The following is a 13,828-nucleotide window of genomic DNA, read 5'->3' as shown; positions in this document are numbered from 1 at the left end:
TAAAGATGCTGAGCTTGTCAGCTGGAAATCCGACCACCTGAGTTTGAGACCTGAACGCTGCGCAACGGAGTGTGCGTTTGTTCTTGCACCAGCTCCTGCCCACCTAGCAGTTTGAAAACATGCAAAATGTGAGCAAATAAATAGGTACCACTTTGGTGTGAAGGTAACAATGTTCCATATGACTTTGGCGTATAGCCATGCTGGCCACATGACCACAGAAAAGGTTTTCAAACAACACTGGGTCCCTCGGCTAGGAAACTGAGATGAGCACCACGGCCTGGAGCTGGACAGGACAGGACAGGAAAGGAAAGTCTTTATCTTTACCTTTAAAGGCTTTTATGTAAAATGTATCTCTGATAGATTTAACTCCCCCTCCTTTAATCATAATATGCAAAAAAAAAAAAATGACTTATTACTCAGGGAATAAGATAAAAAAAAAACCAGTAGTTTTATCTGTGAAATTCATTGTTTTGAAGTCTAGTCCAAACCATCCATGAGCTAATAAATAACATGAGTCTGTTTTCTACTCGATGGCATAACAAAAAAAAAAAAAAAAAAAGCTAGATTGAAACATATGCATACATGCAGTGAAATAACTCAATACAATCTGTGGTTTAATTTAGAATAAACCACTCCAATAATGCAATAGTGAAGCCACCTGAAATGACACCACAAGCTGCTGCAAAGGAGTTGGAGGAAGTGATGAAGAGAGTACGGGAAGCTCAGTCTTTTATATCAGCTGCTATTGAGCCAGGTAGGCTTCTCCTTGCCCTGCATTTCCACTGGGGTAACTCCTGGCATGTATGTTTGGTGGAGCATTTTTTTCTTCTAGGAAACAGGGAGAGGCTATCCTGGGCAGAATTCATTGGTGGACTCAGTAATTTTGATGAGTGGTTTAGTACTTTATAGTCAAGAATGTGCAGTTAAGGTACCTGATAGCACTGCTTTTTTTATGTCAAACTATTGAATAATTTTTAATACTTTTTTAAAAAAAGTACTATTTTTGTTGGCCCAACTCCTCACAGCTTTCCAACAATCTTTCATTTTGTGGTCTCCTTAATTCTTCTTTCAGGTTTTTTATTCTTCTTACTGCCTCACCCGTTTCTCTTCTTTTTTCCTTCTGTTTGGACTTCTTTCTCATTATGGCTTGCAGCTTCATTATTTTGCATTGATATTTTTCGGACTATAAGACTCTTCGGACTATAAGACGCACATTAGCTTTAGAGGAGGAAAACAAGAAAAAAAAATCTGCCTCTGCCTCCCAGCAATTTGCCTCCTTGCAGCAAACATCCTGGTCATCTTCAGCACAGCCTGATTTAGCACAAGCAGCTGATTGGCAGTTGGATTGGCCTCCCGGAATACTGCCAGTCAGCTGTTCCAGGCTGCAGGGATTGCCACTCCCCATCACCGTCGAACAACGGTGCCAATTGGTGGCAATGGGAATGGGCTGAAAACTGGATGCGCTGAGGTGGAAAATGGGATGTGCGGAGGCGACAGTATTCTGGGAGGCCGATCAACCGCCAGTCAGCTGCTCATGCTAAATCAGGCTGTGCTGAAGATGACCAGGCTGTTTGTTGTTTGCTGCAAGGAGGCAAATTGCTGGAAGGCAGAGGCCGAAGAGTTAGGGCCAGCGGGTGGGCGGGGTTTTGGCAATATTCGTTCTGTAAGACGCACACACATTTCCACCCACTTTTGGTGGGGGGGGGGAAGTGTGTCTTATAGCTCAAAAAATACAGTATAACTTTTCTTGGGAGCATTGGTGTTTTGTTTAAGTGCAGATGAGTTGCTCAGTTGCTCTGCTTTTTTATTTTTAGGTATTGATGTGTAAAGGACACTTCTAAATTTATTGAAGTAGTTGTAATACTCAGAATCATCAGAAAATTATGGTAATTAGGAAAAAGGTCAAAACTAGCAGTATTGGATTGGGAAGACTGCACCTGAACTGCTAAAATAATCCATGCAGTTAAAATTAATTATTTATCACAACATCAGAAGACAACTGACAGGCAAATTCTAGAGATAACTTGATTTTGTAATGAAAATTACTGAAGCAGTTGGCAGATTATCCAAGAAACAAATACCAGACCATGAAAATTTCTTAAGTACCTTACAAAGAAAAATAAACTCTGACCTTTAGCATTCATGTTTTCCTTATTTGAATGATATGTTATTATTTTTAAAAATGAAAGAAAACATCATACAGATTATCTTGGTAGTTTTTCTTGATATGGCTAACATCTAGTCAGTCCATTTTCAATAAACAAATGTAAAAAAATCAGTGACCTTAAACACCATAGCCATTTAACTAAGTTTGTAGAATATTAAAGGATATATATTATGAATCAGTCTATCATTTCATTTCATGTTATTGTAAAAACAGAATGAACACATTTTTATTTTCTTGACTCTGGTTCTAGAATTATTGCCTTTCTTATAGGTTGAGTCCATTATGTTCTTAAAGATTTGGGGATTAACTACTTAATTGTAGCAATGCTTTGACAATAAAATTCCAGTGCTATTCATGTTCATTTCTGCATAGCTTTTCAAAATTCTATCAAATTGTGTGTTTTCTGTCTGAAATCAATTTTGCCAAACATGTTTTAATCTTGTGCATTGTGGCAGCAACAAATCCCATTCCTTATTTAGCTAGCTGTTTATAATTATCTGGTTTATGTGTACTGCTGCAGGATGGCTGCACTCAACGAATATATGCAATGACTTTCTTGGATGTTTCTGAAGGATTTTTGCAAAGAAGGAAGATGTGCAGAGAGTAGGCCCCTTGCAATATATGTGGTACATTCCACTTGTGCCAGATTGTTAGCTGGGATCTTTAAATATTCTGAGCTTACACTGCAAAGTCGTTTTTTCTCTCAGAGTCTGGAAAGAGCAGTGAAAGAAAAGATGGTCGATCGCGTTCCCATTCACGTTCAGAATCCAGATCTAGTTCAAAATCTCGAAGGAAAAGATCACATTCAAAACGCAGGTAAGTCTTCTACATAAAGCTTCTCTGAGATCTATAGTGAATTTGTCTTCTGTGTCAGCTAAGGCAGGTGTCCCCAGTTCCCTGCCGTGACTCGTTGGGAACTGGGCTGCACAAGTGGCAGGCAAGCGCACAAAGCTTTATTTGTGCATGTGTGGGATTGGGTTGCACACACGAAACCATCCTCTCAATTGCCACCATTTCTGCTGCTGCTGGTCCATGGAGCCAAAAAGGTTTATATCGGCAAGGGTTCCAGGAATTGCTGTGATATAGCTGAACCTGTGTTTTGAGATCCTTTTGTCCAGTTTAAGAAGCTATTAAATTATGGCATGAATTTTCAGATCTTTACGCAGCCCTGAGGTGGTACCTAAATCATATTTGCCTGTGAAATTTAATATTTTCACATGCAAAGCAAATATATTAACTTGCTCTTAATTTGTGGCTAAGTTAAGCTTAATGATTGCCAAAAATAAAATTGCTAAGAATCCTGGCTTATGACAATGGGTGATAAGCTTGCAGTCCTCCTTAGACATTATTATAATATTCTGAACTGGGAACTTTGTTCTTATTCAGATTAGAATTCCTTGCTTGTTGCTCGCCAATGTGCTAAGACTGTACACACACCCACACAAATTGTTTCTAAAAATTCAGTCTGGTTTGAAAGTCAAATCAAAATGCACTGATTTAGTTGACAAATGGGATTTCAATTTTTGGTTAAGTTAGGAGGGAGGTTCTACCAAGAAGGACCAAGATGAGATTGAACCCTTCTTTGTGCATTAATATTTAATTGTAGTGCATTATATAGTATAATAGTGATGATATATGCTACAGGAAAAAAAAACAGTAAAAGTGTCTCAGGATTGAAAAGTAAAATGGCTGTCGACAACCTGTGAAGTAATAATAAAATATAATACTCTTTTAAATCCAAGAATTCTTTAGACACAGACTTCACAAACATAATGATACATTATAAGGAAGTTGTGTATGAGTATACCAAAATGCTTCCATTATACTATTGTTAGAAATGACTATGAAAAATATCTGTCTTGATCCATAGCATTCATCCCAAGAAAGTGCCACATATTTAATATTCATATTTATCTCCAGCCATTTTTTTAATATCCAATAATATATACTGAAATTTTAAGACCTTACTAAAAACAAAGTATTAATAGTAAATGTATTTCTGAAACTCGTTCTTTATCTGTGAATCCACATTCTTGCTCTTATGATTGAACTTTCTCCTGTGATGGAATAGGCAGCCTAGGTTCTCTCCAAGCCTACCTGTAAGGATTATTGCTAAAATTGGCATAATTTTACTGCATACAAATAAGCTTCGCAGGTTAGTTTCTCTTCCCTTGGGAGTTGGAGACAAAATGGGAAGCATAGGGTGTTACAATGTATAATTAATGCTAAATTCAGATGCTTTGAACTGGCTGTGAATGTAGTTGTACTTTTGGAAGAATTTTTATAGCCCTTTTTGTAAACTGAAAAATTATAAGATTATAATAATTTGTCATCATTATTCATACAATAATTACATTTTATTTGCCTTTTGCTTTGAAGTTGGCTTTGGAACGTATTGTTTGGCTTTTCACGTTGTTTAGTAATTTGTGAACGTTCATTTTTTTTAAAAAAAATGCTCAATAATGCAGGCAACATAGGAAGAGAACCAGTATAATTTATAGCATTTAGCCTCTACAATTACTTGCTACAGGAGTAGATCCCGTGATAGATCACGTTCTAGTCAAAAGGATAGACGGAGATCCAAAAGTCCACCCAAAAAGCGTTCAAAGTCTAAAGAACGCCGAAGATCAAGAAGCAGCTCTCCTTCTTGGTAAGATTCCTATAATTAATGCTATTATATATTTTTGATATTATCCCCAAACACTAAAAGGCTTAGGAGTAATCCTAAAAGTTAAATTTAATAGTATATCTTGCTATAGAATTATAATTGCATGTTATCCAGCTGTATATTTAACTTGTCACCACAAATGGCATGAGGATAGAGCAGTTAGCATAATATCATTTTCGTTTACTGATTTTTCCATCTCTCTGCAAGATGCTATTTTGTAATTTTTCTGCCATTTGTAATCAGTGTATCCTGTTAAAGGACAGTTTTGGGAATTGAGTTTACTTGACTTGTGCTCTCTTACAGTGAATGTTAGGTAAGCTAAATTAATAAATATTTTCTTTTCTCAGGGAGAAGAGGAAAGAAAGCAAAGAGAGGATTAGAGAAAAAGAAAAGATTAGAGAGAAAGACGGAGATAAAGAAAAAGAGAAGGATAGAGTTCGAGAAAAGGATAGGGGCAGGGAAAAAGATAGAGGCAGAGAAAAGGATAGAGGGAGAGAGAGGGAGAAGGAGAAGACCAAGGATAGAGAGAAGGACCGAATGAAAGATAGGGATAAGGAGCGAGAAAAAGACAAAGAGAAGGAGAAAGAAAAAGAGAAGGAGAAAGCAACAGATATGGAAAAAGATAAAAGAGAAGATTTGGACAAAGAAAGGGAAAAGGAGAAGGAAACAGAAGGAGACAAAGAGAAGGATGACAAAGAACATGTCAGAGAAAAGGAGGAAGAAAAAGAGAAAGGAAAGGAGGGAGAAAAGGACCATGAAAGAGATAAAGAAGGGGAGAAAGCAAAAGTAAAAGACAAAGAAAGAGATCGAGACAGAGACAGAGAAAGAGATGAAAAAAAGAAAAAGGAGAAGAGATCTAAAACACCCCCTAGAAGCTATAGTTCCTCAAGAAGATCACGTAGTTCTAGCAGGTTTGATTTTTTTCAAAGTTCCTCAATTCATTTTTTTTAAAAAAAATTGAAATTGTAGTAAATAAATAGTACATTTAGTGTGCATACTAAAACAATGAGACTTATTTTATACTTGTTGCATATTTCTGAAGGAATTAAATTAGGGCCACTTTATGAATTGATTACCATATACTTTCATCTGTTAAATTATGAAGGATTTCAGAGGTAAACCTTTGGTGCTTCTAGACAAGATTTTTCTTGTGCAAATCTCTTGCCTTGTCTTGATATTTACATGAAGTTCATGTATCATGCAATAAACGTCCACACATATAAAAACGCCTTATATATATTTGGTTATTCTTCAAATGAGTAAAACTAAATATTATCTGCTGCATTGAAAGTGTTTTGTTCTTCAAAACATACCAGATCAGGATTATTTTTTTTATCAACTCGCCTTGTGTTAGGTTTTAATGCATTTTTGTATAAATTGTATTTGCAGGGCTATTATGCCAAATTATGGTTTAGCAAGGTGTGAATGAGCACCCGCAGCAGTTTATAGAAGGGTCTCTGTTTTTCTCTGGTATAATGATAAAAACAGCAACTGTTGCTTTTCAATCAAAATGTGATTGAAGATAACTTTATAGATGAGATAACTTTATATAGATGAGGTTGACTGCAATTTGGGATCTACATGAGAGAGCAACTTGAGCTTAATTAAATTAGTAATACCCGGTGGATTTCCATTAATTTTTGATTAATGAATCTTACAGAGATCGAAGGAAGAGGAAGAGCCGAAGTCCTTCAAAGTCTCCCAGATCATCCAAAATCACAAAAAGGAAATCATCTCGGTCTCCATCTCCAAGGAGGTAAATGCATAGATTTATCATGCAGAGTTTTGTGCTGTTCAGATTCTACTGCAGTATGTGCCTCTCATTAACAGCAAGTAGATTAATGCAAAAAAAACAACAACAAAAAACCGAACAAAGAAAGAAACAAAACATATGTCTGGCTTTTCTTATTTGATTAATAATTACCTTCAAGTTTTTTTTCTTTTTAGGACATTCTAAATAATTTACCTTAAATTTTGTGTGCGTGTTTGTAGTCTCCAAACTTTGACAGTTTACTTATAATATAAATCTCAAACCATTATTGTTCCTTTGAACAATAGTTCAAAGGAACAATAGTTCTAGTTGTCTGACTAGAAGTTGAAAAAAACCCTTAGAAAAAAAAGGCAGTGATAAACCAGTTCTTTAAAGACTGCATTTGAACTTGGCTCAAGGCAGCCTTTAGCCTAATTGTCGCTATTGGAGCTTCCTGCAGTGCATCCTGTGCACAGAGCCATGGTGGTGCAGTGATTAGAGTGCAGTACTGCAGGCTACTTCTGCTGACTGCTGATTGCCAGCAGTTTGGCAGTTCAAGTCCCACCAGTTCAAGGTTGACTCAGCCTTCCATCCCTCCAAAGACCCAGATTATTGGGGGCAATATGCTGACTATGTAAACTGCTTAGAGAGGGCTGTAAAGCACTGTAAAGTGGTATATAAATCTGTGCTATTGCTATCCTAAAAGGATTATTAAGGTACAGGATTTTTTTAGTTTGATGGATACACTTTATAGTTATTGTTTTTTTATTTATTTATTTATTTATTTATTTATTTATTTATTTATTTTTGAATTTGTATACCGCCCTTCTCCCTGAGGACTCAGGGCGGTGAACAGCCAGATAAAAACATCAGATACAAATATTAAAACACATTTAAAAATATATATAAATTTGGCCCCATTAATTAAAACGATAAGCAAAACAAAACAATTAAAAAACCCTTAAAAAGAAATTAAGCCAGCCCGGCTTAATTTTTTACTGCTGTTGTAGGCTGTTCGCAGTTGTTTAAGGTGGCCAGCCATACAAATCTTCTAGATAAATAAATAGATAAACTTTAAGATGACTTAAATAATTTTATTCGCAAAGGAACTAAGGTTATTTTTTTTAAATGCTAAATTTGGCGTGTAAAATAGTTTTGTATTGCTAGATATTCTTTGTTGAGTAACATTATTTAATACAAACATTTATTTAATCTTAACTGGGAGGTTCTTTATGTGCTAATTTTGAGAATAGTTGATTATTACTATTCTCCAGGTATCTTGAGTAAAATCTAAAATTTGCTTGCCCATGTTTTACCGGTGTAAAGTATTTAGAAGAAACTGCTAAAATAAATTTTATGTTTCCTGTCATTAAATATATGACTTTCTTCCAATGTTACTTGAATTCAGTATTGTTTGAGGATGTGTGACTTTGTTAATCGTTAATCGTTCTTTAATGAATTCTGTAAGCATGAAATGAACCATCCTAATTACATCTGTGTGTATAATATTTTTTCCAAAACAGAAGCAAGAAAGACAAAAAGACAGAGAAGGAGAGAGATGTAAGTAATGATCGAAGAAGAGAGAGGGAGAGGTCTACCTCAAAGCAAAAGAGTAGTAAAGACAAAGAAGTCAAAGAGAAATCAGATAAAACCATTATTGTGAAGGTAAGCTTATTTTGATCAAGCCAATACAATCATTGTAGAATGTTTTAGGAAGACTTCAATGCCTGCTGTATTTCGTTGGTTCTTTGGATACCTCCTAAATTTTATTTAATTACTGAAAAATTCTCTTTGAAATACTTCAGTAATTTCAGACAAGAACAAGAAGTCATAAATACCATATTCCTTTTTTAAAAAACAAATAGTTTAGTGTGAAAGGACAAAATTTGCAGTGTTGAATTTTATTCTTTTGGGGCCTTCTCAGGAGGAGTTGCTTGGTAGAATATTGTTTCCAATAGGAAGGAAAGACAACCACTCTTAATTGCAGAAGGTGAAGTTAATCAGTTTAGCATATTTTCTAATACTGTTCTGAAGTTAATAATAAACTAAATAATATATGTATGTTATATACCTTGAGTAGTATTTCTACAAGAAGGACCTACATTAAATAGCAATTATCTATTGTAAGGCAAGTTCCCAATCCCCTTTAGTGGCAGCCAGCAACCAGGTAGGATTGAGTTAACTCCACTTCTAGAAGTGAAAGCTGCATCCCTTAGCACATAAATGGAAAGATTTCTCAAACTCTTTCTCTTTAGGCTGATAGAAAATTGGTAGATAGAAAGAGGAAACATAATCCTTTATTTCAGTGAGGGTTTTCAGTCACCAAAATTCTCTTGGAAGCCTGTATTGAATTTTAAATATTCCTCTGTATCCTACTGAATTGTTGTCAGGTAACAACAGTTCATGGAAGAAGATTGTGCCCGCCTATTTTCCTGCCCTCCCCTATTGTTGAAAGGCATTTTTTAATGCAAACTATTCTTCATTGAAAATGTCATAATTTCTCTTTGCTGGGCAGAATGCTCTTGAGTCAAATGAGCATAGAAGTAAACTCCCCCCACCCCTTTCTCTACTTAGTGTGGAACTCACATTTTGCACAACAAAAGGGTTGCTTTTGGACCAGGAGAAACACTGATATTTTTTCAGGAATTGCAGAAGTGGTTTTGCAAGCTTGGCAAAATTAGGGATGAATTTCCCGTAGACATTAGCAAGGCCTGGAGAGTGCTGCAGTCTTTTCCATTACGAGGGAGTGGGAGTGAAGATACATAATAGAATAGACTGCATCTTTGCTGGATCTATTTGAATGACTTCTGGATATTCTATAACCCAAGTGAGATTGAATGTGCATTTTTCTAATTTAGTAAAGAATTTATTGTCTCGCACTTTTTGCAATATATTTCTCACATGAGTTACATGCAAGCAGGGTTCTTCAGAGTAAACCACGAGATCATCCAATAGACAATAATGTCTTCAGAAATGGTTCGTGAAGCTAGAGAAAAACCTTCAGAATAAGACTTGAAACAAGGCTGAAAAAGACATCATTGTGTATTCAAACCTTCCATATCTTGTATCAAAGGCTGATATATTCTTGCCCTTCTTTCATTCTGATAAGGTTGTAACCACTTCTCAAGTCTAGTTTTGTAAAAATGGATGTTTTTAGTAACTGGTCTAGTAGATCTGAGATAAATGGGAGTGGATAATGGTGTCTAATTATTACTTTGTTCAGATCCTTGTAATCACGAATTGTGTGCATTTGGGTTCCCTCCTTTCCATTTAGATTGACTATTGTTCTTTTTTGTCCCATATAGTTTACATGGAGATTATTATTATTATTTTCATTTTTATACACTTTTAAAATTCAAATTTTGGAGTAATGAGAGGGACCGTGCATGCCCTCAAAAATCAATTACCGTATTTTTCGGAGTATAAGATGCTCTGGACTATAAGATGCACCTACCTTTTTTGGGGAGGAAAACAAGATATGCGCTAGTGCGTGAATATGGGAAATAATATGAAATTTTACCAGTTTGGAACTGTTTTTAAGTTTTTTTCTTTGCATAGATTAGTACTGTAATCAGAATCAGTAAGTTATTCAGCACGCAATCTGTTAGATGTTCCCCTCTTTATTTTCCTTCAGGTAACATTTTAATTAAATTAGTGAAATGCTTTTTAAATTCCAGCTAATTGTTGATTCTAGACAGAAATTTTACAACAAAAGGACACAAAAAAAGAAAGTAAGACTCATAAAACACTCACAATAACTCTGCCTCTGTCTCCCAGTAATTTGCCTTACAGCAAACAGCCTGCTTTAGTTTCGTTTTCAGCCTGATTAGCACAAGAAAAAAAAATCTGCCTCCCAGCAATTTGCCTGCTTGCAGGAGGCCCGCGCGGCAATAGGCAATAGCAATCCCTGCAGCCTGAAACAGCTGAGGGTTGGGAGGCCAATCCAACTGACAATCAACTGCTTGCGCTAATTAGGCTGTGCTGAAGCTGAAATGAGCTGTTTGCTGTTTGCTGCAAGGAAGTAAATTGCTGGGAGGCAGAGGCCAAAGGGTGGGGGCCGGTGGTGGGAGGGGCTACATTCGGACTATAAGACGCACCCAGATTTTTATCTTTTTTGGGGGGAGGGGGGGAAGTGTGTCTTACAGTCCAAAAAATACTGTAGATACATTTGTTGTGTATTTTTTATTTATTGCCTTTTAAATATTTTTTCTTTGTTTACAAAGGATAAAGATCTCAGTAAAGAGAATCAAAATTCTGAGATCAATAAAGCAGCAGAGGAAGAGGAGACAATTGCAGCAGAAATTGAACAACAGAATGGGAACTGTCAACCAAATGAAGAAACAATCTCAGTTAAAACTGAAGATGTGTAGAATGTTGAATGGACATTTGACCCATTTTGGAAAAGAAATACAAAACCTTTTGTCTGATCTGCAAAATACATCAAAAGAAGATAAAAAATATTAAGCAATCAACTGGACATACCAAATTCTGCTAGCAGCTATTCCAGCCTTGGTGGTTTGGTCAGTTTGAGGACTGACAAAGAAGCAGGACTGACCAATAGGATATGGTGTGACAAAAGCAAACGGCAATGGTCAAATCTTCCAAAATAAATGTATTTCATTGATAATAAAATACTAGGTGGTTGCAGTCTGTACTATCCTGAAAAGCTACCGAGGGGATGCATTTGGAAGTTGTTAAAATATTTGTAGATTGATAAATTTTGTTTTTCTTATGGTTTTAAAACTAAACTCCATGTGATATGTTTTGATGATGTGCTTGAAAATGGTGCAGAAATAAACATATTTCCCTTGATGTTGTAAATTACAAGTGATGAAAAGTTTTAACCTAACACAGTTTTACCGTTGTGTTTATGCCCACAAAGGCAAGTGAAGATTCTTCCTATGTTGTTTGTGACTTTCTTTTTATATTTTTAAAAACATACTTTACAACATAAGTCTAAAATTCTTCTCTTAACTAGTAGTTGATCAATGCATGCTAATGTTCTGATTCTAAAAAGAAGATTCATGTTTATACTAGAGTTCCATTCTTCCAATTATAAGCACATCTATGTAGTAATTCCAAACAACTGACTTTGTCTTGAGTTGTATTACAGGGTGCCTAGTCACTTGCAAATAGAACAGAAACAGAAAGATTAATTTTTACTTTTTAATGGAGATGTAGAGCACAAGCGGATGCTTTAGTGCCTTTGACACAGAGAATAGTGATTTCTAGTAACTAAGAGTTTTTTTAAAAAAATTCTCTGAGTTCTTCTTTGATGATTCTATCACACCAGTAGGCAAGCATTTGAAAGCATTTTCATATCAACCATTAGTTATTTGAAATAATTGGAAGATCTCTTGATTTCAAGTAAAAAAACAACAACAACCCTACCTAATTGCTGTTTAGCGACCATAAAAAGGTGGGCATGATCCAGTTAATCCATACATTTTTCTGATCATATACTGAACCAGGGAGTTGAATAGTGCTAAATAAAAGTAATTTACTTCTCAACAGCCTGGAACATAGAAAGCTCTCTTTAAAAGCATGTATCTTAAGGGCTAAATGTAAGAAGTTATCTCTATACTTTCTATCACAAGTAAAGAAATTAAGATTTCTGTTCTGTTCAATAAAGATCTGAAAGAAAAAAGCATATGAGTGCAACTAATTCTGGCCTCATTGCTGCCTTTTAAAATTTAAAGCAAAAGGTTGTACTGTAAAATAAAGAACTATTTGAATACAATGTAATGCAATCATATGGCCTTAAAAGAGGTATGAAAAGCCAAATAGTCATATAGCTTTCAGTTTGTGTTCTCAATATTTCTGTTTACGGACAGATAGGTGAGTATTTATGATAAAGTGAAAGCTATAAGATAATAGAGCCCTTAGATTGTGACACTGCTTTAGTAGCTCATTGTTGGGTGAGGTGTTTTTGTTTTTTTGTTACAGTCTAAAGTTTTTTTCTTCAAAAAACCTTTAGTAAATGCTTTACCATGTAAAGTATGGACAGTAATTTTGTGATGTTTATGCCACATGAAGTTGGCTCGCAAACAGCTTATTCTGATAAAGCAATGACAAACCTCATGCTTCTTGAAGGACTGTGAAAGATTGTGTCTTGGAACAGCAGCTGTCATATTTATGATGTGTAAGTAGCATAGAGCAAAGATTGTATACTTGCTATCTTTGGTACCATCACTAATAAATTTTAGTATTTTAGAGGGAAGTAGTTTTGATTTGCTTTTTAAAAAAATGCCTTGAAGTTGATTATCATTTACTACAATAGCTGCATTTTGTTACGTGGATACTTTGGTTTGCTTTGGTACATAGCAAAGTAAAAAAGATGGAACACAGAGGAGATACGTATTAAAAGTTTATAACTTTTTAGTATAAAGTAATGGCCAGTACTTTATGTTCCACAAATGTTCCAAGTTTTTTTTTTTCATATATTGCCAAAGATGGTATCACTTTAATTTACAAGCAGAGGCTGAGATGGTTACAGTTGGCCTAGTGAGTCTTCGATTAGGATCAATTTAAAATTAATGTAGTAGCTGAATAGATTAAGGTTGTGTGAGTCTACAATAAAATCCCTGTTGAAATTGCATCAGATCATCGAGACACTTTCTTTTTGTTTCTGTGTAGTTCCACAGGAATACATAAACATTTCCTTATGCAAAATATTGCACCAAATTGAAGAATACCGTAGCCAGTGTTTGCATGATTATTTTCTTCTACAATTTTTCCTGAGGGCTCAGATTCCTCCCGTAGATTTTGAACACTAAAATTGCAATTGTGGGAAGGGTGGTGGTGGTGGTGGTGGTGGAAACAGGAAGATGTAGAGCAAAGACGAAGAGAAAGACTGCACAAGACTACAAAACTGGGAATAATTGTAAAACAAACCCCAAAGTATACAAATTTATTTCAATGTGACAAAAAGGTCTTGTATAGTACAGTATAATGCTGTCAGTTTAAAACACATAAGTTCTCAAGTTGAATTTACTTTTTTAAAATTTCATTGTTAGCAAGGACACAGCCTATCTTTCTGCCTCGTGCATTATAACCACAAATGTGTAGATGAAGGTTGTAGAATAATCTTGTCTTTAATGTCAGATACAGACATGACAGATTTGGAGATAACAAGGATTGTACAATGGGTGGGTATGATGACCTTGTGGCCTGCCATAGCATCTTGAGTAAATGTGGAAAGAGCACAGGTGCCAAAGAAGCTAACTTTGCTAAATGTTGCTGA

At 35.4% G+C, this 13,828-nt stretch overlaps 1 protein-coding gene across 3 annotated transcripts in view; it reads left to right on the top strand.

The window, feature by feature from the left end:
* The window catches only part of SREK1 (splicing regulatory glutamic acid and lysine rich protein 1), a 31,407-nt gene extending 18,609 nt beyond the window's left edge, over window positions 1-12,798 (top strand). For all 3 annotated transcript variants that reach the window (XM_070938851.1, XM_070938850.1, XM_070938852.1), the window contains exons 6-12: window positions 624-754; window positions 2,875-2,983; window positions 4,698-4,817; window positions 5,183-5,746; window positions 6,496-6,591; window positions 8,109-8,250; window positions 10,809-12,798. In XM_070938851.1, the coding sequence (XP_070794952.1) occupies window positions 624-754; window positions 2,875-2,983; window positions 4,698-4,817; window positions 5,183-5,746; window positions 6,496-6,591; window positions 8,109-8,250; window positions 10,809-10,955 (1,309 nt within the window). In that variant the 3' untranslated portion in view covers window positions 10,956-12,798. The remainder of the gene's footprint in view (window positions 1-623; window positions 755-2,874; window positions 2,984-4,697; window positions 4,818-5,182; window positions 5,747-6,495; window positions 6,592-8,108; window positions 8,251-10,808) is intronic.
* Window positions 12,799-13,828: the final 1,030 nt, after the last annotated feature.

This window comes from Pituophis catenifer, unplaced genomic scaffold, assembly GCF_029215685.1.
Source record: "Pituophis catenifer annectens isolate HBS135680 unplaced genomic scaffold, rPitCat1.0.hap2 SCAF_2, whole genome shotgun sequence".
NCBI classification, from domain to species: domain Eukaryota; kingdom Metazoa; phylum Chordata; class Lepidosauria; order Squamata; family Colubridae; genus Pituophis; species Pituophis catenifer.
Note: the sequence above shows the minus strand (reverse complement) of the source record. Positions and strands in the feature narration are given on the sequence as shown.